Source organism: Notolabrus celidotus, chromosome 20, assembly GCF_009762535.1.
Source record: "Notolabrus celidotus isolate fNotCel1 chromosome 20, fNotCel1.pri, whole genome shotgun sequence".
Lineage (NCBI taxonomy): Eukaryota > Metazoa > Chordata > Actinopteri > Labriformes > Labridae > Notolabrus > Notolabrus celidotus.
The window spans coordinates 3,810,935-3,835,521 of NC_048291.1; the positions used below are offsets into that span (position 1 = coordinate 3,810,935).

Sequence of the window (24,587 nt, forward strand, 5' to 3'; positions counted from 1 at the left end):
ACAGTGCTGAGCTATGAGATGCCATCTGTTTTTAATTACATCCAGGTAGTAGAGGATCATAGCATCATGGTAGCAGCTATTACCTGGAGCTACAGCTGTGGCTAGTGGCGGGTGGCTGTGCTATAGTTAAAAGACAACATAAGAGCAGCGTTTCAGGCCTAAGATGTGCGTAAGTTGCTTTCGTTCCACGTGCTCTCTTATCCTCTTCATCCTGATGAAAGAAATGAACACTCTGATCAGCTGCCATCGCAGAAATAAACTCATTTTGCGGTCATCACGAGGATAAACTAGCTCTTTCACCAGCTAATGAATTAACCACGGGTGTTGACTGTTAAGCTCTCCAACACGCATACATTTCTCTGTGCTGTCTTCTTCTGAATGCCATTTTTTCTCCCTCTTCTTCCTCTGTTTTATTTCATATTTCATCCCCCCGTTCTGTCTCCCTCCTTACTTTCTTAATCTTATCTGTGAATCCACACAACCAAACAGATGATTATCACTCAGTGATAACTCCATAAGCACTTTTACTGCTCATGAGAGTCTACTTTTTACTTGTGAGTGTGTGTTCTTCTCCGTTGTGGATTGGAGTCCCCTCTGTTTATTGATAAACCGTCCCCGACAGCGTGGCACTGAGTGGAATGACAACCACGTGAGGCACCAAAAGTGACGCACGCAGCCCCCCTGCAGGAGGTGCCAGCAGTGTGTAAAGAGGCTTAAAGACGCTGGCGGAGAGAACACCTGTCAAACTTCATATCAAGTCACCCGTTTTTCCAGCTTCGGTCTGCCTCCCTCTAACCCGAGACGCAGGCAGGAGACGCCTCGAGGTGTCACGTGACCCATAAAAGTGTTACCGATCTGATCCTGGCCTGTAGCTGATGGCGTGTGTGGCGGTGATCTCCCAAAAGTGTGTTGTAGGGTCTCCTCTGACGCAAAGAAAACCATTTAGTTGTAGTGTCTGGTGTCACATAGCAACGCAAATGCTGCCTATAAATACACTTCCACGTCCAGACTATTTAAAAACCCAACAGGGTCAAACAGGAGAGTTCAACTTCCTTTTACCACAGAGAATTTACATCCTGCAATGTTTAATTATGTGGAGAAATCAGCTGATGAGTGTTTAGACTGTACATTATGTAAACCTGTAGAGGTGTGGCCAAAGAATACATAAGAATAACTAAAGACTGGATTATAGCCAGACTGAAATAAATGGAAATTGAAAGCCAAAAAAACACTTTGTTCTCACTCGCATTAAAGCTGGGGTTGGTAATCAGATTTAGATACACTTTTTGTTTTACTGGTTAAAATGATCTTTATGTCCTGATGGCAATCAATACATAATGTGTTCTTAAAAAAGAGTGAAAAAAACTGCTATCTACAGCCGGAGTAAACCTGGGAAAACACCAACCAATCACCGTTTTTTGGGACCCAAAATTTTAAACCATTCAGATCCCTTCCTGCCGTTCTGCCCGCCTCCTGCTCGTACATTTCCCCGGCATGCACTCCGAGTCTCCGTCTCCTGCCTCTGCTTCCCCTGACTCTATTTACTGCCCCTCTCGCTCCACCTCGGGCCTGTCCCCTCTGACCCGATGAGGTGCTTTGCTCAGGACTGTAGTCCGGATCAGAGTCTAAAAAGCCCTCACCACGGGGGCTCTGACAAGCAGAAGAATGAATGACATTTAGTAAGTCCTACAGAAAATGTAGATGTACTGTAGCGTCCGTCCGGACCCCCCAGAGCCTGATTATGCAGGTTCTGGGGGGTGTTTAGTATGTTTTGCTCATCACTCTTCAATGTCTGCATGTAAACTTATCTGCAGGGAGTGATGCGGCCGGAGCCTGGGCGCCAAACATCAATATGTATTTGCTGCTACAATAAATAATTTAAATGTGAGTTGTCTGACTGAACTTTTTAATAATTGATATTTTATAGGCTCTTGTTCTCTTTATACTTTATACTCTTTTTTACACTGTCTACTTTGTTACTGTGACACTTAAATTTCCCCGTATATGGGACGATTAAAGGACTATCTTATCTTCTCTTATTTCCTGTCTCTCTTAGGCTAGCCCGTCCATTAAAGCTGGGGTTGGTAATCAGATTTAGATTCACTTTTTGTCATACTGGTTAAAATGATCTTTATGTCCTGATGGTAATCAATACATAATGTGTTCCTAAAAAAGAGTGAAAAAAACTGCTATCCACAGCCGGAGTAAACCTGGGAAAACACCAACCAATCACCGTTTTTTGGGTCCCCAAATTTTAAACCAATCAAATCCCGTCCAGCCGTTCTGCCCTCCTCCTGCTCGTACATTTCCCCGGCGTGCACTCCTCCGAGTCCCCGTCTCCTGCCTCTACTTCCCCTGACTCTATTTACTGCCCCTCTCGCTCGTCCTCGGGCCTGTCCCCTCTGACCTGATGAGGTGCTTTGCTCAGGACTGTAGTCCGGATCAGAGTCTAAAAAGCTCTCACCAACAAGCAGAATAATTAATGACGTTCAGTAAGTCCTACAGAAAATATATATTTATTGTAGCGTCCGTCCGGACGCTGTAGTGATGACGAGCCGATTGGTGAACACGTTGAGTTTTAATAACCGGTCACTGTCGGCCGTGATCACGCCAACCAACAAAACAACAATCAATGTTTGCATCAACAATCAATGCATCTCCTGATGTCTTCACTGACCGTGAACACTGTAGGAATTAAGAACACCTACACTGAACACGTTTAACAAACAGTAGAGCTGTTACAGTATTATATATGTGTTATAACTTTTCTCCTGATATCGTGTCACCGGTACAACTGGATGATGCTAGCATGATAGTTGTGAGTGCTAACAGCAGCCATGTTTGTTTGTGTTTTTAACTTTCACTATGAGAATGTTTTGGTGAGGACCGGTTTTGAATCAGTCACGATCATATGGTCATGAATCAGCGGCGCTCGTGCATGTGAGCGGGGGGGCGTGGTTTTGGAGGAGCTCTGAGGGGAGGGGGGGAGGGGTTAGACGGAGTCATGAGGAAAAGCTACATTCAAATTCATGCTGGTTTTCCGAGACTACCAACCCTAGCTTTAAAGGCAAAAATGCCAAAAATATAACATGGAAAAAATTCTAATAATAAAATGACATATTCTGAAATAGTGTTGTATTTTTTGGATCCCAGCACTCCCATAGCCTCCTCCACTGTTGCTTTGCTAAGAAGTTGTCATCATTGTTTTAGCTGGTTTCTTTTTCTATAATGATAAATTCTGAAATAATGTATGTTTTGGACGCCACATTTCACATGCAAAGTGTTCTACAGACACTCAGGAGGTGAATTATTTTATTACTCTAAGTAACTTATTGTTAGAGAGACCTTTGTGTTCCCATCAGAGTCCTCAAACAAGTCGTTTCTTCAACTTCACTGTTCTCTAAATGAGGTTCTGTTGATCCTTGAAAATGGACACAAAGAATCCCCACTAACAACCACCTGGTTTATATGTGATGTTAATCCTTCACTTTGAAGCAGATTCACCAATAGGGGATGTCACAATTTAATCAACTCTTGTGTGGATGTCTCTTAGTTCTGGTGTGACTTTTTGAGCAATGCATTGAATCTCTGCATGGGGACAAAGGGTCCTATTGGTCTTTCTCAAGGGGGGGCATGGTGATAAATTACACCTTTGTATTTCTGTAAACATGGAGTTAAAGGTGACATATCATGCAAAATGGACTTTTTGATGGTTCTCTACCTGAAATATGTGTCCCTGTCTACAAACCCCCCTCCGTTTTTCATTACCTGCACACATGTGTGCTAACAAGGAGCTTAGGAGGGAGGCATGCTAGTTGTAGGCTGTCTTAATAAACACAAAGGTCGGTTTTACTCCCCACGTCTGCAGATTTGAAGATCTAGTGGATGATTTTTATTTGTCATGGATAAGTGCTAGCGCTAGTTAGCATAGCCACATAGCTACATGTTCATAGCTGTAGCTGTAGCTGTAGCTGTGTACCAAGACACACGTCGACATACTGACAAATAAAACTACAAAGAAACACTAAATCTGTGACCAATCCTTCAGAAAGGTCCTGCTACAGGCGCCTCTCTGTCAGGATCAGATTCTGGATCAGATTCAGAGGGTTGAAGTAACGTGATCTCTGAGTAGCCGTGTATATTCAGCCAACATGTAAACATTAGATCAACGTGCCGGAGAGCCGAGGCACATCCACTTCCTGAGGGGGCGTGGTCAGAGAGAAAACAGACTGGTCTGAGGAGGACTGAAGAAGAGGGTTTTTCAGGCAGACCAAAATCTAATTTCAAAGTGTTTATTTGAGCATAAACTTTAAAGATATGTTTTGGGGACCTCTTAGACCAATATATGTTGATGAAAAAAGTGTGATATGTCACCTTTAACACTGAAGTTGCCACGCTAAGCACAAGTCCTTCTTGCTCCTGTTTCTGCAGGTAAACAACAAGACAGACAAAATAGTAAACTACAAGATACTACTAGTGAGCTAGAAGAGGTGATATGATTGTAAGCTTGCTGTTACCCCTTGTTTCCTATATGTACCCTAAGCTAGGCTAACTTTATCAGAAACCTTGGGGATCTGCTTAAATGAACAAGTCTTCCCAAATGATTACATTCATATCAATGAGTTTATTTAACCTCATGACGTCCTGGGAACAGTTTATACATGCCAAAGATTACATCAAATAAAACATATGCTACATTTTTTACAGTATATTTTTTACAGTATGGACAAATGTGACACAATATGAAGCATTTAGATCTTTAAACTTGTCAATATTGGCAACATGGACACATTAACTTCATTCAGTTTGTTAGTATGACTGGTATGATGATTATGAAGGAACAAAGTGCTTTCAGAGAACATATATTTAAGGTTAAATATCCTCTCTATGTTTAATATCATGTGCTATTCAGTCTGACAGGATACATTGGCAGATTTTGAACACAGTCCTCATAATTAGTACCATACTTCCAGTCGAGGAAGTTCATAAATCCCCTGTAAGATGAGAATTAATAAAGAGATATGTCCAAGTTGAAGCAGAGTAAATGAGTCATGAATCATTGTCCTGGATTTTACTGGGATTTTAAAACCCGCAATCACTCCTGTTAGAGTCAAAGTCGCCACAAACAGCCTCAGATTAATGGTACACTTCCTCCTCATTGCTTTGCACGGTTGTAATTCATCTTAATTGTGATACACTCCTCCCTGGCTGCGTTCCCAGCTCGCCAGATGTCCCGCGTCTGTTTGACGAATATCTCCCTTTTAAAATGTTTTCAAAGCTTTCAGTTCTGGGCCTTGAGGAGTCTGCGGTCAAAGCTTTCACAGGTCAGAAATCCACCATAACACCCGTCCACTGCTGGTTCTCCAAATCCATCACGAAGAACCAGCATGTGTGCTCAACTTCAAGCAAAAATACTCCTCTGGTTGGTGACCAGGGCGGTTTGGCTCTCCCGTCGGCGCTCCTTCTTCCTCTCCATCCTTATCTTATAGCAGACCACGCTGGACGCCAGGAGCACCAGTCCGGCCGAGAGGAGCACCAGCCCAAAGTAAGAGATGGTGGATCCGTGCGAGTTGAAGCTGTAAGCCACAGCGGTGACCACGATCCCGGCGATGAGGACCACCACGCCGAACGGGACGGTGCAGCGGTAGCAGGACAGCTCCGCTCCACCTGTGGCGGCGGTCAGCTGGACTTCATTGACCAGGGGGATGCTGACTGTCGTGGCATCGCGGGGGGGGACGGGACTGTCGTTGTTGTTGGACTTCTCGGGGGTCGCTGGTGTTCTCATGGCGTCCTTATTGGCTTCTTCTGGCATTGCAGGATCAAGGAGCCTTCTGCTAACCAACCACAGATGGTTCCTCTAGTTGGCCTTTTGTCTCTTTGTCTTGCTAGGGCCTCCCGGTCTGTGCAAAGAAAGAACATATTCATTAGAGGGCATGCTTGTGGTTTTAGACCTGGTCCCTGTTTTTAAAAATGTTAGAGTCTAAATGACTAACTCCTCAAAGTACGTGCTCCCGAACATTGCTTCAGCCTGCAGCTCTGAATCAGGCTGTAATGGCTGCAATTAAATCCTTGGGGGCAAAGTTCCTCATCAAAGTATGTCAACTAAAGGTTCTGGTTTTTGCATCTAATGGCCAAATTCCACCAGATCCGTGTCCGGTCAGTCTCCAATCAGTCACGGCACCGGGATCTGATAGGTTTCTATTCTAGTCAATGTGTTAACTTCCACTGGATCCGCTCCAGTGCGGTCCAGCTGCATCTCTGATTCGGCACACAAGAACGGTGTGAAATCCTCAGAGGTTTTCAGAGGACCAGAAAGACAACATGGAGGAGGAGAGGAGGAGGAGGAGAATCCTTGATTCAGTGATTACTGCAGGAAAACCTCGGTCACATGACTCCAGCTATCCAGCTCTGTGCTGCGTTTTGAAAACACAACCAGTGGGTGAAGTCCCGTTGATCTCTACACAAACAAAACCTTTCCCCCCCAAAAAAGTAAGATGCTCTTTAGACAATCTGGAGCAGCTGTAACACCCCCCTCTTTTAGATCCCCAGACTCCATTAATAAAACAACTATCAACAATACAAACCAACCAACTGGCTGAAGCAGGAGTAGACCAGCAGCTCCAGCAGCTGTTTCTTTTAAAAACACAAAGCCTGATTCACTTTAACATAAAGGTCTTTCTTTGTGTCCAAGTGTCTGAGAACATTACACATCAACCTTTAGAGAGATTAACGTTTACGCCAAAGAGTAAGATCCTTTTTCTGTATTTTCACCCTGCAGGACACGGGAGCTGCTAGTCTGCCTCTGCATTGGCCTGTTGGTGTATCTTTAATGTTTGTGACTTTGGTATCCTTTAAGAGGGTTAGCTTGAATCCAACACAATAAAATAGATATTTACATCAGTTGAGGCAGCAGTAGATCAGCAACTCCTGTTCTCTGGGATGTAAAATTGAAGATTTTATGAATAGGGTCTGGTGGGTTTGAAGAAAACGATCTATTGCTTTGAGAACGTGTCTGATAAAAGATATAGGTTTTACCCCATAGAACAGGAGTTGCTGGACTACTGCATCCGGGATCAGTTTGTTTATGTCATTGTGTATCTTTTGGATCTTTTTAGACTTTAAAATGAATAAGAGGTAGACCACCAACTCCTGTTCTCTGGGATGTAAAACTGCAGATTTTATGGATAGGGTCTGGTTGGTTTGAAGAAAACGATCTATCTCTGGGAGAACGTGTCTGATAAAACATTGAGGTTTTACCCCAGATAGCAGGAGTTGCTGGTCTACCGCACCATGGATCAGGTTGTTTGTTTGTTTATGTCATTGTGAATCTTTTGGATCTTATTAGACTTCAAAATGAATAAGAGGTAGACCACCAACTCTTGTTCTCTAGGATGTAAAATTGAAGATTTTATGGATAGGGTCTGGTGGGCTTGAAAAAAACAATCTATCTCTGGGAGAACGTGTCTGATAAAAGATAGAGGTTTTACCCCATAGAGCAGGACTTGCTGGTCTACCGCACCCTGGATCAGTTTGTTTGTTTGTTTATGTCATTGTGTATCTTTTGGATCTTTGTTCATAATGAATAAGCTTGAACCAAGGCAGAGGTAGACCACCAACTCCTGTTCTCTGGGATGTAAAATTGCTATTTTTATGGATAGGGTTTGGTGGGTTTGAAGAAAACACTCTATTGCTTTGAGAAAGTGTCTGATAAAAGATAGAGGTTTTACCCCATAGAGCAGGAGTTGCTGGTCTACAGGACCCTGGATCATTTGTTTATTCATGTCATTGCGTATATTTTGGATCTTATTTGACTTTATAATGAATAAGCTTGAACCAAGGCAGAGGTAGACCAGCAACTCCTGTTCTCTGCCATGTAAAATGACCATCTCCAGTATGTCATTGTAGTTTCTGGTTTCTGAAAGCACCTTCAGCTTTAACAAAAGGGTCTGTGTCTGTGGGGGTCTGTCCTGTGATGTTGTCAGACACTTCAAACAACAATCTGAGCGTGTCAGTGACAGAAACAAGGACTCTGATTAGACTTTAGATTATGTTCCAGCCATCACAACCTGTTAGATTTTGAAATATGTGAAAATAAGCCCAAGTACAAAAATCAAAAACTGCCATTAAAGATTCAGACAAATGGAGGCAGGGATGAGTTAAACTCTTTGCTCACAGCCTGACTCAGCTCCCCCCAGGAGAGAAACAACTGACCCTGCAGATGCTTTTTGTTACAGTTCAACACCACATTTCACAATTCCAACAACACTCCCCGAGCACCACGCCACGCTGCTTTAAAGTAACCTCTCTTTGCACAACCCCAGCCGCCTCCTGACCCAGTCAAGAGGAGCCGTCTGAATGACGCAGGAGCGCTGGGCCCAGCACGAGCTGAGACATTCCCTGGAGAGCGCAGGATATGACATTACAAACTGCTCCGTGAAACGCGAGGAGCCTCGAAATCACCGGCAATTTCACAAGCACGCATTCCTCCGTCACGTCTGCTGCGCGGAGAGCTGGGATTCAGAGTCAGAGTACAAAAACAAAGTACTTTCAATCACTGTCAGGAGGGTTGGATATACTTCATTATCAACTCAAGTTCTGATGTTCCTCTGTAACTTGGAAAGGAGCTTGGAGTTTTCTCCACCTTTAAGTGAAACACATTCCTTTTACTTCAAGGGCACTTCTTGTTTTTGTTCTGCATTTCCAAACTTAGGTTTTTAATCCTGGTTGAATGGAAAAAGTTCTTCTTTACTAGTTTGTTTGAGTCTTTTCAGAACATGTCATGTGAGTTAGCTGCTGTTCTGCGTGTCGAGAGGATTGCAGTCGGTCTCTTTAGGTTCTGATCTCTTTGTGGAGTAACACAAGCAGTTTGAATTCACCTTTTTTTTGTGTTATATATGAAGTTTTATTGACAAAACACATTCTCAAAGGCACAATATGGAGATAAAACAGAAGAGCTAAGTTTGTTATCCCCTAATTTAAACTTCCATGTTAGGACCAAGGACTTGAAGACAAAGAAAATGACATATCCCTCCTTTCTTGTCATGTTTATAACATTTTTTTCTTCTGAGATCAAAGTCAGACTTCTGACTTTAACATTTTGATTGTCACATTTAAAGAAAATCCTGTCATTCCTGTGGTAGCCCTTGAATTAAAGTCTTGTGCCCGTGTTTCTAAGTGGGCTTGAAGAAGCTGGTTTGAAAGATACCTCTGATAATTCAAGATTTCACACATGTAAAGTAAATTGTTTCACTGCTTGCTAATATTGATTTTGTTTCTTTAGTTAAACTCTTTCTTCTTTTCTACTTGTATGCTTTTTTTTTTTGTATTTTTACTTTAACATGTTCCAAATAAAGTCATCAAATCAAATCACAGATACTTTTGTTTAAATGTGTGTGACCAAACTTTAGAAATAAGTTAGTTTGCATTGGAACATTTCAAGAAAAAAAAGATATATAATTCAAACCATTGATAAAGATTACTGTCTTAAGCTTGTACGGTCCACACACTACAAATACAATGATTTCTGCTGTCCTGAAGAAGCACTTTGAGGACCACTATACACTTTTCATGTTATAATGAGGTCTTATTTCATGTTTTTAAGTGAGAGAAGAAGAAATATTGCAAATTAAGAGAGAGGAAACCTCACTGGAGAAAGCTTTTGTACTGTTGGAAAACAACTTTTAAGTTTTAGTGGTCCAGAAATTCAGTTTTGTAGTTTAACATTTGAAGAAAATGAATTATTTGTGGCTTTGTAATTTACTTTTAATTATGTTATTTTTTCGCACTACAAATAATAAAGGATATTTTTGTTCATAACCAAACTTCTGATTTTTTTGTTGTTGCTTGCAGTAACTTTAAAAGAAGCATGAATGAAGTGTGTAAAATTGTTTTTGTTTTGGCTCTGACAGCCCACATGACAGCCATTATCACCAAGTGTTTTATGTTAGTTTTTAGTATTTTTTTGACAGCTGAAAATGTTATAAATATATTATAAAAAATCAATCAACAACACCTGCAAACGAATTAAAATCCCCCCATGTAAAGTGACTTTATAAGAAGCCGGTTGAGGTGCATTTGGTTCCCCTTCCAGTCAAACTGTGTCTGGTTCCTCAGAGTTATTTTTCCATGTTCCTCTAACAGACCAGAGAAGTTCTTTACCTCACAGCTGAAGTTCTCCATGTCGCTCCTCTGCAGCAGGGAAACTTCTCTCACACTTCAACTTTCAGTCAGACTCATTTAACCAAACGTGGAAGTTGTTGTTGTTTTCTTCTTCTCCTCCTCCTCCTCGGACAAACAAACAGAGTCTCTGAGCCGGGCTGGAACCTGACTCCCTCCGCTCAGTCCTCTGGTTCAGGGTTGCAGGTCGGACTGCCATCCCCATTGAGAGCAAGTATTTCAAGTATCGATGACTGCAGTGTCAAGTTAGAAATAATAAGGATAGATTCTATTTCCGGAGGAGCCTTGGAAAATAAAGCTACAAGAGTTTATTATGATTAAATTGAAGTTTTTATTTTCCATTATTCAAATAAAAGTTGAAGGAAAATTTTCGGATTGTATAGAGATGAGTTAAGCTTAATATAATATTATGTTTTATATATATTGATATGTTGTATTATAGTAATGTGTAAAATTAAATGTAAACAAGGTCAGTGTACTGTAATTATCTTACATTATATTAAATTGAAGTATACATAAGTTCATAACAGCTAATCTTAGTAACCTTAAAAGCATTATTTATTTGTATTTTTTTCTATATTATATTATATCATAATATCTTATTTTATATTATATAAAATCAAATCGAATTAAATTAAATTAAATCAAATTAAACCATATTATATTATATTACATTATATTATATTATATAAAATCATATCAAATCGAAATTAATTAAAATAATCTAAATTTAATTAAATTTAATGAAATCAAATGAAATCAAATTACACTATATTATATTATATTATATTATATTATATAAAATCATATTAAATCGAAATTAATTAAAATAAATTTAATTTAATTAAATGTAATGAAATTAAATGAAATAAAATTACACCATATTATATTATGTTATATTATATTATATCATGTCAAATTATATTATATTATTTTGTTTTTTTTAACTCCCTTGAATTGGTGTTTTACATGTTTTTGCATTACCAAATTTCGAGCATAGTGCAGGAAATTTAAGAGTTTTTTTTGAAACATCAATGCATTAAAAAAAATTAGACATCTAAATAAAGCAATAGATTAAAGAATAAAAATATATCTTTATCCATTTATGTTTGTATTTTTGTAAGTTTATTTATTCTAAAGGAAAAGGAAATACAATAATTTAATCCCAACCAAAAGTCAAAACAAAAAAGAAAAATAATTAAATAAAAACAGATAACTATTAGGATAAATTGAATATTGTATAATGTGTAATGTGTCAAAAGTTGATAAATTAATATTGTTATAGAAGTGGTAAAAAGTTCAATAATAAATGTGATTGAAATCTGAATCTTCCTGTATCCTTTAATCTTTTATTTTGAAAGTCCTGACCGGAAACATGTGCTCTAACTCTCGGGCTCGTGACAGATTGTTGTCAGGGACTCGGGGAAGCCTTCATCATGTCGCTGCAGTTTACAGATGAGGAGTTTCAGAGCGCTTGGAGGGAGCTGGATGAGCCGCAGCTGGAGGGAGGATGGGAGCTTTTCACCGAGACGATGGGAGTGAAAATATACCGACTTTACGACAAGGTACTAAAAAAGAAGAATTTAAAACACACCTCTGCTAATGAAACCAAAACCAGGGACTCCCTCTATGAATGGATCCGTCCATGTAGGTCTGGGGTTCCTCTGCGGAGCCTCAGTTTCACCAGCATCATCACCATTCAACACTCATTCAATATATGATGTTGTATTTTATTTATAGTGGTGTATTTATTCCTTATTCTCAACATGGGGAAACATATCAGCAGTGGCCTCCTAGTGGCCAACATGAGAAATACCCGGAAACTGTCAATCAAACCAAACTGTATTTGCATATCTGTCAACTTAATTGGTCTTCTCTCTGTGTGCGTATTTACAGCTTCTCAAAACTGACTGAACACGTTTATGAAATCAGGAGAATCCAGTCTTTAATTCGGCATGTGTCTGACACATTAAGATGATAGCTTTTAATTCATTCTGACACAGAAAGCTGAGGAAAGGTGAAATAAGCTGCAAAATTAAATGTACTTTGAGTCGCTCAGCGTGAGAGAGAGAGAGGGTCAATTATTTGTTGTTTTTCTGAAAAGAGATCAATCAATCAATTAAGCTTTATTTATGTAGAACCTTTCATACAAATCAAATGCAATTCAAAGTGCTTTACAGAGGTGGGGAAAAAAATCTGAATCAGAGTTAGAAATATTATATATATATATTAGAAATATTTTTTATCAAAAGTAAAAAAATAATAGAAGAAGGAATAAAATAAGCTATAAATACGAATACAATAAAATAAAGATACAGTAAAATAGAATATAATAAAAAAAGATTAAATAAAATAAAGATAAGATAATATAAAATAGAATCTAATAGAATCAATTAAAAAAAGTTAAGATAAAATAAAATAGAATCAATTAAAATAAAGTTAAGATAAAATAAAACAGAATCAAATGGAATAGAATAAAATAAAGTTAAGATAAAATAAAATAGAATCAAATAGAATAAAATAAAATAATGTTAAGATAAAATAAAATAGAATCAAATAGAATAGAATAAAATAAAGTTAAGATAAAATAAAATAGAATCAAATAAAATAAAGATAAGATAAAATCAAATAGAATCAAATAGAATCAATTACAATAAAGTTAAGATAAAATCAAATAGAATCAAATAGAATAGAATAAAATAAAGATAAGATAAAATCAAATAGAATCAAATAGAAACAAATAAAATAAAGTTAAGATAAAATCAAATAGAATCAAATAGAATCAAATAAAATAAAGATAAGATAAAATAAAATAGAATAAAATAAAGTATATACAGAAGCGCAGATTAGTTAGAGCTGGCAAAAAGATAATACATTTAAAAAATCTGATATATAATGACTAAACATAAAGCAGAAATGGATTTAGAAGTAGAGTTAAATGCACACCAATTGCAATATAATACATATAAATAAACAATAAAGGGAAATGGTAAGAAATAAGTAAATAAAACAAAATAAAAAGGTAAAGATAAAGGTCCATGATAGATTAAAGCGCTGAAATAGCAATAAAAAATAGTAATAGGATAATAAAAAAGCCTACATAAAAGCCAGACTTAGTGTCTTTAATGGACTTTTAAAAGTCTCAATATCTCCAGTTCCTCCAAAGTATGATTCAAAAATGAAATTTAATTCAACTTCAGCATTTTTTCCTGTACTGTTGACATCATCTTGTGCCTTGTATAGGCCTAAATGATTTTACTTTTGAAGCAGGATCAAATGTTACTGAGTCATGCAAAAAATCTTGTCATATTTAGCTTCAAACCTCTTCATAATTTAAATAGACACTGCCTAAATAAACAAAACAAGGCAACCTTAAATGATTACTTTTTTGAATGGAGTTTGGTTTGACTTTCATTTCCCTCAGGTATCCATGCATTACTCTCCAAAACCAGTCCCTGTGAGTTCAGCTTGTGAGGTTGTATCATGTATTAGTGTGAGAAAATCATCCTCTGACCTGTTCTCATACGTTTGAATCAAATCCAACACCCTTCCTCACTCGCTGCAGTGAGAAAGGGAGGGTGTTACTCCGGCTGGCTCTAATCACAGTTGTGTGGTTTGGGATTAGTAACATGCTGTGGGTGTGGTATGTTGGCTTGCATTTGAAACAGGGAAACTTTCATGTTCTGTTTTCAGGAAACAAGACTTTACGAGTACAAAGTCTTTGGCGTGCTCGCCGACTGCTCTGCAGAGCTGTGTGCAGATGTCTACATGGATTTGATGTATCGGAAAAAATGGGATGGGTATGTGAAAGGTAAGAGAGGACACCAGAGATTAAAACCAACACTGTCATAAACCATTGCATCCCTCTGTCCTTAATCTTCCCTACTTCATAATTGAATATTATCATGGATTAAGCATCTATTTATTCTCCTTTGCATCCTTTGAAACACTGAAGTAACCTTTTTCCATCTTTCATTCCTGTCTGTACGCACCTCTACAGTAGCCTAAAGGTAACACATTGTTGTCCCAGTCTGTAGTTATTAACTGTGTTATAGCACCCTGGTCCATCTGGAGCCACTTGTACCAGTTATTATTTTACATGTTGTATTATTTTAGATATTACAGGTAGTCTTTGGAGTAGCTCTGAGTCTGTTTTTGGTGTAGTCTTGTCGTCCATGTTGGTTGCAGAATCTGTATTAGTTTGCAGTGAGGAACATCCATACAAAGAGAGATGCTAGCAGCTAGTTGTAGAAACTGTTCATGAATTCAAAGTTAAGTTAGTTTTGATTGAAGTGTTTAGTAAAGGGAGATTAATGCGTTCATGAATTAGAACAGTTCACACGACATAAACTGCTGCCTGTGTGAGCAGCATTGGTGACTAACTTGATACATGCTCTTTAATAATGATGCATAATTTGATTTAAAATTAAATTGACTCAGAAACCACAATATATATTTCAATTTATGCAGACATAATAAAACAATGCAGTCAGAATATTTGAATTTAAATTTGGAAACTTTAGATTTTTTAATTTATGCAAGCTCAAGAGGTTTTAGAATCAATTAATCAATTAACTAGACTTTATTTGTAAGGAACTTTTCATACAATGATATTGTAACTCAAAGTGCTGTACATAAAAATACTAAAAAATTATATAAATTAAAAATACAAAAAAATTGGATACATTAAAAATACTAAAATAATTGATAAATTAAAAAAACTTAAAAAATGGATAAATTAAAAATACTTAAATAATTTGATAAATTAAAAATACTAAAAAATTGGTTAAATTAAAAATACTAAAAAATTTGATACATTAAAAATACTAAAGAATTGGATAAATTAAAAATACTAAAAAATGGATAAATTAAAAATACTAAAAAATGGATAAATTAAAAATACTAAAAAATTCATAAATTAAAAATACTAAAAAATTGGATAAATTGAAAATACTAAAAAATGGATAAATTAAAAATACTAAAAAATTTGATAAATTGAAAATACTAAAAAATTGGATGAATTAGAAATACTAAGAAATTGGATAAATTAAAAATACTAAAAAAAAATGGATAAATTAAAAATACAAAAAAATTGGATACATTCAAATTACTAAATAATTGGATAAATTAAAAACACTAAAAAATTGGATAAATTAAAAATGCTAAAAAATTGGATAAATTAAAAATACAAAAAAATTGGATACATTAAAAATACTTAAAAATTGGATAAATTAAAAATACTAAAAAATTGGATACATTACAAATACTAACAAATGGATAAATTGAAAATACAAAAAAATTTGATACATAAAAAATACTAAAAAATGGATAAATTGAAAATACTAAAAATGGATAAATTGAAAATACTAAAAAATTGGATACATTAAAAATACTAAAAAATGGATAAATTAAAAATACTAAAAAATTGGATAAATTAAAAATACTAAAAAATTGAAACCCCAGCTTGACCCAGAACCCACCCCACTATCCACATGTAAGGTTAAGAACATGCTAGGGGAGGAGGCAGATGTGTGTCTAACATGAGTCTGGTCCTGCTCAAGGTTTCTGCCTGTTAAAGGAAGTTTGTCCTTGTCGCTGTGACTAGCTAAATACTGCAAGGTGCAATGCTCATGGTCTAGACATGCTATGTTTGTAAAAGAGTCTTGAGATAATGAACTGAGGAAATGCTCTCATGATATCTTAATGAGGAAACACAGGGGGTAAAATAAGATGTTCAAACTCAACACAGGAAATTAAAATCACAAACATAAAATGAATGAATAAGCTATTAAAACACTATGGATGATCCTGAAATTTAAATTCACACAAGGCTAGAGATAAGAAAACACTCAGGAGACAACTGAGCATAATTTATTGAACACAGCTAAACAAGTGTGTTCTGTAGACATCTGCAGGCCGGTCATGATTTAATGTTCTTCTCTTTTATTCAGAGCTCTATGAGAAGGACTTTGGTGGACAGAATGCGATCTACTGGGAAGTCAGTTACCCATTCCCTCTGTCCAACAGAGATGTATCCTTCGTTGTGTTATCGCTTATAGAGGTGAAATGAGGCTGTAATGAAGAGCACTGTTTTCCCCCTGAGTGTTGTTTCCCCCCTAACTGCTCAACTCTCAGTACGTGTACATGAGGGAGCGCAGAGACCTGGAAGTGGACGGCAGGAAGATCTGGGTGATCCTGGCCAGAAGTTCTCCAGAGACGGCGTGTGAGGAGAAGAAAGGAATCCTGCGGGTGAAAGACTACAAGCAGAGCGTCGCCCTGGAGAGCGATGGAGCCTGTGGAACGAGAGGTAACACCTGAAGGAGGAGGATGATGATAAATCTGCCACTTTATGAATGAATATCAATGGATGATTGTTGCAGACACTGTAATGATTAAAAAGATTAATGAAAATGTTAAATTAATAATCAAGCAAGGAGTTTATTCTGGAATTTTTGGGACTTTTGGATAATTTATCCAGAAAATATAGAAAACAGTTCCAAAGACATTTTGTCATTTCATGTCACTAAATTTCTTTGACTGCATATAGTGATACAATTATTTTAAAAAGTAATATTGGGACATTAGTTTTAATATTTTCCCTGAATTATTATTATAAATCATGACAGTGCAAATTTTGCTCAAAAATGTAACATAATAAAGTTGATTTTTAAAAGAGCTTTTAGTTAAACATTACATAAGAAAATTCTTGTAGATTTAAATATCTAGAAATTTTTGTAGACCTCTTCTTGTGAAAACAAAAACAGAATATATTAATATCTGAATCAATCAATCAATCTTTATTTATGTAGTGCCAGATCACAACGAACGTTCTCCTCAGACTCTCTCCAAACTGAGCAGGTCTAGACCATACTCTATGTTCTACTATTAACAAAGACCCAACATCAAGACCGGATCAGATCCAGTCCCATCTTCCAGACAGGACTGTTAGACACACATCTGCTGAGACCGAGTTGGAGAGAGGGATAGAGGGAGATGATAGTGGTGAGACGGATTGCAAGACTTTGAACCACAAGGACAAACTTCCTTTAACAGGCAGAAACCTCGAGCAGGACCAGACTCATGTTAGACACACATCTGCTGAGACCGTGTTGGAGAGAGGAATAGAGGGAGATAAAGAGAGAAAGGAAGTGTGTCCTTGTGGTTCAAAGTCTTGCTGTCTGTCTCATCACTATCATCTAACAGGCAGAAACCTCCAGCAGGACCAGACTCATGTTAGACACACATCTGCTGAGACCGAGTTGGAGAGAGGGATAGAGGGAGATGATAGTGGTGGGACAGATTGCAAGACTTTGAACCACAAGGACAAACTTCCTTTGACAGGCAGAAACCTCCAGCAGGACCAGACTCATGTTAGACACACATCTGCTGAGAAGGAGTTGGAGAGAGGGATAGAGGGAGATGATAGTGGTGAGACGGATTGCAAGACTTTGAACCACAAGGACAAACTTCCTTTAACAGGCAGAAACCTCGAGCAGGACCAGACGCATGTTAGACACACATCTGCTGAGACCGAGTTGGAGAGAGGGATAGAGGGAGAGGAAGAGAGAAAGGAAGTGTGTCCTTGTGGTTCAAAGTCTTGCTGTCTGTCTCATCACTATCATCTAACAGGCAGAAACCTCCAGCAGGACCAGACTCATGTTAGACACACATCTGCTGAGAAGGAGTTGGAGAGAGGGATAGAGGGAGATGATAGTGGTGAGACGGATTGCAAGACTTTGAACCACAAGGACAAACTTCCTTTAACAGGCAGAAACCTCGAGCAGGACCAGACTTTAGCAATGATTACATATGTTTTCCATGCTAATAAAGCCCTTTGAATTGAATTGAATTGAATTGAATTGTGTGTGAGAGAGAGAGAGAGAGAGAGAGGGATGATAGTGATGGATTCTGCAATGGCCCAAATTTTCACCCCATAATGCCAAACACTGTCATCATAGTGTGCTAAATTGTCCATTCACTGTTTCTCTTTGCAAAATAGAGATGTCAGACTATCCTGAGATTTTCTAGAAGTCATTCATTCAAGTAGTCATATGTGAAAAGGGCTTAAGGCCATTAGCAATTGGATGTAAAACACAGGAAACAGGATACAAAGGGATGGATAAATAACATCTTACCACACTGCTCTTATATTAATACTGAATGTTTGCTTTGTTTCAGTGTTTCTGAATTACTTTGACAACCCTGGAGGAATGATCCCTACCTGGTTGGTGAACTGGGCAGCTAAGGTAAGTCCATGCAGTATTTCTTATACTTCATTAACATAGGTGTTCTGCAAAGATAAGACGTAAAACTGCACCATAAATATGAATGTAGTCTCTCAATCAGGAAGTCAGGGGTGTGATCACGTGTTGCTGTAGATGTACTAAGGCCGAATAAGCAGAATAACCAATCTGATAGGCCAAAAACTTTTCATATTTGCCACTGCTTCTGAGATTATTCCAAATCCTGGAGTCCAGGCTTTGTTTAGTTTTTGTGTTAGGTTATTATTTTGAGCTTTAATGCCTTTACTGAGAAGAAAGGTCAGTGGGTAGAGCAAGAGTGAGCTGGGGAATGACATAAGGTAAAGGGCCTGAATTGAATCAAGGCCGCCTGCTTCAAGGACTACAGCCTCTGGTTTGTGTGATGGTGCTTAAGGAGTTCCTAGATCACAGTATTTTGAAGCAAAGGGCAACTGACCAAACTGCTTCCTTGGATGTCCTGGAGTTTGCACGTTTATAGAGACCAGGATGCATCAAAGCTCCAAAAGTAAACAGCACCGTATGGACTTAATTTTTATTGGGAAGGAACCTTCAAGCTCTCTGTGACATGTGGAAGTCTTGGAAAACACAATTTCCCACTGCAAACGTCAAATAATTCAAACCGTGCACATGTTTCTGTCGACCCTCTCAAACAGGTCTTTGATGAGAGCTTCAAACATCGTGTTCAGGGCCTCGCAGACCTCCATCTCTCTGCCTGCTTTATGGTTTTTCCATCGTTATTGTTCACAGATGTGTTCCAGGATGATGTCAGCAGCTCAGCCCGGCACATGTGTCCATATTGCTCACTCATAGATGCTCTTTGTGTGTCTTTCTTTTGACAGACTGGAGTTCCATCTTTCTTAACAAACATGCAGAAGGCCTGCAGCGACTACAGCAAGTACTGCCAGGAGAAATGAAGGCCGCTGATTGGATCGTTCATGCACAAGAGCTGGGTTTGATTTCTTTGTTTCAGGTTTTGGTGGGTGTTTTAAAGTGATTACATATGATTTTGTGAATGGGGTGAATGTGGCATGGTGTCCGCTGCTACTTATGGTGTAGCATGGTGTTTACTGACTCAGGCATGATGAGCATGACCGGCCGCCCTCGTGCAAAGGCTGGATTGGAATCAACTTAAATGCTGTATTAATCTGTATTTTATGTACAATCACTGGATGCTCTGATCCCCTGAAGATCCTGGAGCTTTCCTGCAATCTTTATTTTATATCATTTTTTATCACAACATTTTAATGTAATGTTTTTTTGCTGAAACTCTGAGGGGGCAGGCAACGGGGAAAAAATGGCAACCCAAAGTCAAACCCTAAGTTACATTTTTTCCGCCCTTTTTTTAAAAGTAAAAAACAAAACAAAAAAGTTAAAAAGTCATGTCAAGGGCTTGGGCAAGATAGACATGGTCTAATGTATTTTTTACATTTTTATTTGAAGTTATACTTTTGGGCATTTTGGCCTTTATTTGATAGGACAGCTGAAGAGACACATTAAATTTGGGGAGTGGAGGGTGGGGGAGGACATGCAGTTAATGGTCCAGGCTGGAATCAAACCTACGACATCTGCGACGAGGGCTATGGCCTCTGTATATGGTGCACATGCTTAGACCACTAGACCAAAGGCCCCCCGACTTGGCCTTATGGTTAAGTTGCACGCCCACATAGCCTGCTGCCCCTTTCCTGCATGTCATTCCTCCACTATCTCCTTGTTTCCTACTCTATCCCGTCCTCTCCTCTAGAAATAAGAGTTGAAAAGCCCCCAAAACAAAAAAAAGTTATGTCAGAGGGTGATGGGGTCGAGTGGTCTAAGCACCCCACATACTATAGAACTCATCACAGAGGACCACATGCTGCATGTCTTCCCCCACTCTCTACTCCCTCCCCCCCATAAATGCCCAAAAATACAACTTAAGATCTACCAGGATGACCTCCAAACATTTATTTCTTTGTGTCTGAAAGCAGGTGGAAAATGTGTTTTTCCTTGGAAAAAAAACAATCAAATTTTTCACTTTATTTGTTGTTGTAATTCTCGTTTCAGCCACAAGAGGCTGCACCACTCCCCAATGTTCTGAAAAGGACTTTAAAGCACTCTTACCTCTATGCACTCCTAGAAATCATGAACTCCCTTAGTTTAGATCACATTCAGATCTGTCCTCCCTTGCCTCTTAAAGCCTCTGTAGTTCTGGATATCTATATGCTGAAACTGTGATTAGTTACAAAGACAGTATCTTACTTTGGATTCATTACTTGACCTTGTTTGAAATCCACTAACTGTACATGTTTAAGGTGAGAGATGCAATATAACTTGATTTATGTTTGTTCACATATGAATCACATGGTTGTTGATTTCATTTCACTGGAACTCAATCATTTGTCATAATGTGGTGAAAATGACAAATCTGTAGGAATGTTGCCTGGCTCATTAATTTTAATGCAAAGGTCATGTTATGATATGCTGGAAGATACAGTATGTGATATTATACTGTTGGGATCAGTACCCCCGGGTGAAATCAGGTGTATATAATTTAATCTAGACTGGAAATGCTGATTACTGTGTAATACTGCTGAAATGAATAAAGTTTTATTTGAAATCTAACATTGCATCAATTTTGTCTGAATGGATTTGTGTGAATGAAGTTGATACACTAGTTCATTTTGAACACCTAGCTAAGTGTAGCAGGCATGCACAATCATGTAATCCTCCATTAATCTAGATTAGAATATACAATGCGTTTGTTGAAAGCATTGAGGATCTATTTCTACTTAACATTGGTCACGAGGCTGCTGATGCAAATACAATCCAACTTTTCACTTAAGAAGTAAAAAAAAAATACTTTTTTCATGTATTTTCACTTTGGAAGCAAACAAATCCCCTTTTCAAGTTGTTGGCTTCAGAAGCACAAAAAATCACTTTTTATGGGGTTTTTTTCCAATGGAAGCAAAATTTTCACTTTTTCAAGTTTAATCTCGTTGGAAGCAGAATATGTTTTTCTAACCTTGGGAAACAAAATTTTCACTTTTTCAATTTTTTTTTGCTTTGGAGCAAAAAAAGTTTTGTTTTATGCACTGGAAACAATTTTTTTTAATGTTTTTTCATTTAGGAAACAAAAAATGTTTTTTTTGCTTTGGAAACAAAAAATGTTTTTTTTAGCCTAAAGAAACAACATTTTTTACTTTTTCAAGTTTTTTAGCTTTGAAAGCAAGACATTTTTTTTGTGCATTGGATACTAAAAATGTTTTTTTTTTAGCCTTAGGAAACACAATTTTGACTTTTTCAAGTATTTTTGCTTTGAAAGCAAAAACTGTATTTTTTAAAATCTTTTTTTCGCTTGGGAAACAAAAAATGTTTTTTTTAGCCCTAGGAAACAAAATTTTGAATTTTTCAAGATTTTTCGCTTTGAAAGCAAAAAATGTTTTTTTTAGCCTTAAGAAACAAATTTTTTGACTTTTTCAACTTTTTTAGCTTTGAAAGCAAAAAAAAGTTTTTTATGCTTTGGAAACAAAAAATGTTTCTTTTTAGCCCTAGGAAACAAAATTTTGACTTTTTCAAGTCTTTCTGCTTTGAAAGCAAAAACTGGTTTTTTTTTAAATCTTTTTTTCGCTTGGGAAACAAAAAATGTTTTTTTTAGTCTTAGGAAACAAAATTTTGACTTTTTCAAGTTTTTTCGCTTTGAAAGCAAAAAATGTTTTTTATGCTTTGGAAACAAAATTTTCACTTTTTCAAGTTTTCTCGCTTCAGAAGCAAAATGTTGCCATTTTAAAGATTTTTGTTTTGGAAGCAAAAAAAAAATGTCACTTTTTCAACTTTTTTCACTTCAGAATCAAAAAAGTCACTTTCTTCAATTATCACTATCTTGGTCCTTGATATCAAAGATTTCTCAATACTGAGCAAAGGACACAATGTCAAAACTGATCTATAGTCAGAGGATGAAAATGTAAAAAAAGTTGCAAATACAGTTTAACAAAATGTTTCAAGATAGCATTTTATATACAGTAACATTTGTAGAATATTTAATTGTAAATTTAGCTCCACTGTTGGACCTTGATAATCTCAAATGTCACATTTGACTTAATAATCTTAATAACTCAACTAATGGACTACTTTATATTTAAGAGAAACAGATAACTGTGATAATTGAGCTGCTTATTTCCACATTAGACTAAATATGTGAAGAAAACCAAGTTATAGGGTTTTTTATTGGCAGGTATCATTTACACAGCAGCTCTAAAAAGCTTTGTTTCAAGTATTCAAAGACAAGTTATTCTTTAATCACAATCTGCCATCAGTTAACCTGAGTTTCATTCTCAGTAAGCCCACTTCATGCTGCCTCAGAGGACTGCTCAGTGGAAACAATGAATTGTAGGGTCATTTCCTGGTTGCCCTTATAATCCTCCTGATTTCTCCTTTTCACACTGATAAAAGTGAAAGCAGTGTGACACACCCTGCCTGCTTTTTGTTGTGAAGTGTCGGCCCAGATGTTTCCTGAAGGAAGAAGATGGTGGTTGTTTCCTGTGAGGTCACCTTTCTGTTGGTGTTGTGATGGTTTGGGTGTTACAATCGACTCTGTCTAAGTTACTGTCGGTCCACCATACAGGAGAGCTGCTTTAATGCATGGGGTTGGCTGGACTGAAGCTCAGGGGCCAATGAGATCAGGGACCTATCATAAAATAAAAAAAACACATTATTTTGTAGTTTGTCACATTTTTTGTTCATCACGTGATATTAATATTTGTAGCTGCTGATTAATCCATTTTAATGTCCTATGTGGGCACCTTCATGTAGCAGCCAATCAGAATGTAGATGAATAGTTTTGACATAAGACCAAAAAAATAATTTTTTCACTTTGGAAGCAAAAAAAATATCACATTTTCAAATTTTCACTTTGGAGGTAAAATTTTCACTTTTTGAAGTTTTTTGCTTTGGAAGCAAAATAAATCACTTTTTCATGATTTTTCGCTTTGGAAACAAAATTTTCACTTTTTCATGTTTTTTTCGCTTTGGATATAAAATTTTCACTTTTTAAATTTTTTGCTTTGGAAACAACATTTTCACTGTTTCACGTTTTTTTTTGCTTTGGAATTTTTTTTTCACTTTTACAAGTTTTTTCGCTTTGAACGTAAAATTTTCACTTTTTCAAATTTTTCGCTTTGGAAACAAAAATTTCACTTTAACAAGTTTTTTTCACTTTGAAAATAAAAAAATCACTTTTTCCATTTTTTTTTCTTTGGATCAAAATTTTCATTTTTTAAAAAAGTTTTTCACTTCAAATGCAAAAAAAAAAAAAAAAATCATTTTTTCGAATTTTTCACTTTGGATGCAAAATTTTCACTTTTTTGAAGTTTTTCGCCTCAGAAGTGAAAAAAAAAATCACTTTTTAATTTTTTTTTTCCGTGACGTCACATCTCAATGGACACCTGGCGGACAGGAAAGCTTCCTGCAGCTCCACGCTGCACGTTCTGTGGAAACTTCCAGACTCTGCCGCCTCTAGTTATTTAAAAACTTTTTAAAAATGTCTGAAAGTTGTTCAGTCGGATGCGCTGACTAATGGAGATACAAGTCCGGATTGAGCTTCAGAAATTTCCCTATCAGAGAAAGAAAATCTGGATATGAGGAGCTGTGAATTAATGCAACTACACTCAGCTGGCCCTGCTGAGGGGACAAACAACTATCAAAGTTCACACGTCTTTCATCAATGGTAAGCTGAACCAAACACAGTTTAATTTTAATACATGTATGTTTAGTCAATGTATGCGCTCTGACATGGTTGTTGCGCTTGGACGAATGTAAACATCTCCAGGTAACTTGTTGACGCAGGTAGCAAAGCAGCTGACTGTAGCTTAGTAATGACGTCACTGTTTTTGACGCGTTTATCCTGACAGTCTGGTAAAGTGACTTTAGGTGAGTTAAGGTGAGGGTGAATATTAAAGTGGGAGGCCTACAAAACGTCTCAGCTCCAGGGCCTAATGGCAGGTTAAGGTGGGCCTCAATAGATACTGTAACAAATAGCCTATCATAGTAGAATTGTCCAGAACAGGTAGATTTAACCTGCCCATAAAGCAGTCTAGCCTATAGGCTACATTTGCAGTGTACATGGATCAACTCAATTACTGTCCAGCTTCTTGTTTTTTTCATATCAGGTAAACTCAG

At 37.2% G+C, this 24,587-nt stretch overlaps 2 protein-coding genes across 2 annotated transcripts; one reads left to right on the forward strand and one right to left on the reverse strand.

Annotated features, from left to right (window-relative positions):
- Positions 1-4,604: 4,604 nt before the first annotated feature.
- Positions 4,605-10,403, reverse strand: tmem100a (transmembrane protein 100a). Its single transcript, XM_034711498.1, has 2 exons — positions 10,159-10,403; positions 4,605-5,900 (listed from the first exon to the last, which is right to left on the reverse strand). Exon 2 carries the CDS (start codon positions 5,810-5,812, stop codon positions 5,402-5,404), a length of 411 nt encoding a protein of 136 aa, XP_034567389.1. The 5' UTR covers positions 5,813-5,900; positions 10,159-10,403; the 3' UTR covers positions 4,605-5,401.
- Positions 10,404-11,579: 1,176 nt separating this feature from the next.
- pctp (phosphatidylcholine transfer protein) lies at positions 11,580-21,035 on the forward strand. The gene is made up of 6 exons (XM_034711509.1): positions 11,580-11,741; positions 13,870-13,987; positions 16,128-16,207; positions 16,312-16,483; positions 18,355-18,422; positions 19,277-21,035. The coding sequence occupies exons 1-6, from the start codon at positions 11,613-11,615 to the stop codon at positions 19,349-19,351; spliced, it is 642 nt and encodes a 213-aa protein (XP_034567400.1). The 5' UTR covers positions 11,580-11,612; the 3' UTR covers positions 19,352-21,035.
- Positions 21,036-24,587: the final 3,552 nt, after the last annotated feature.

Excerpts from the sequence above, each read along its gene's own strand:
- tmem100a (XM_034711498.1), bottom strand. The coding sequence starts at position 5,812 with ATGCCAGAAGAAGCCAATAAGGACGCCATGAGAACACCAGCGACCCCC.
- pctp (XM_034711509.1), top strand. The coding sequence starts at position 11,613 with ATGTCGCTGCAGTTTACAGATGAGGAGTTTCAGAGCGCTTGGAGGGAG. Across the intron at positions 16,484-18,354 it reads TGGAGCCTGTGGAACGAGAG|TGTTTCTGAATTACTTTGAC; the intron begins GTAACACCTGAA and ends GCTTTGTTTCAG. Across the intron at positions 18,423-19,276 it reads TGGTGAACTGGGCAGCTAAG|ACTGGAGTTCCATCTTTCTT; the intron begins GTAAGTCCATGC and ends TTCTTTTGACAG.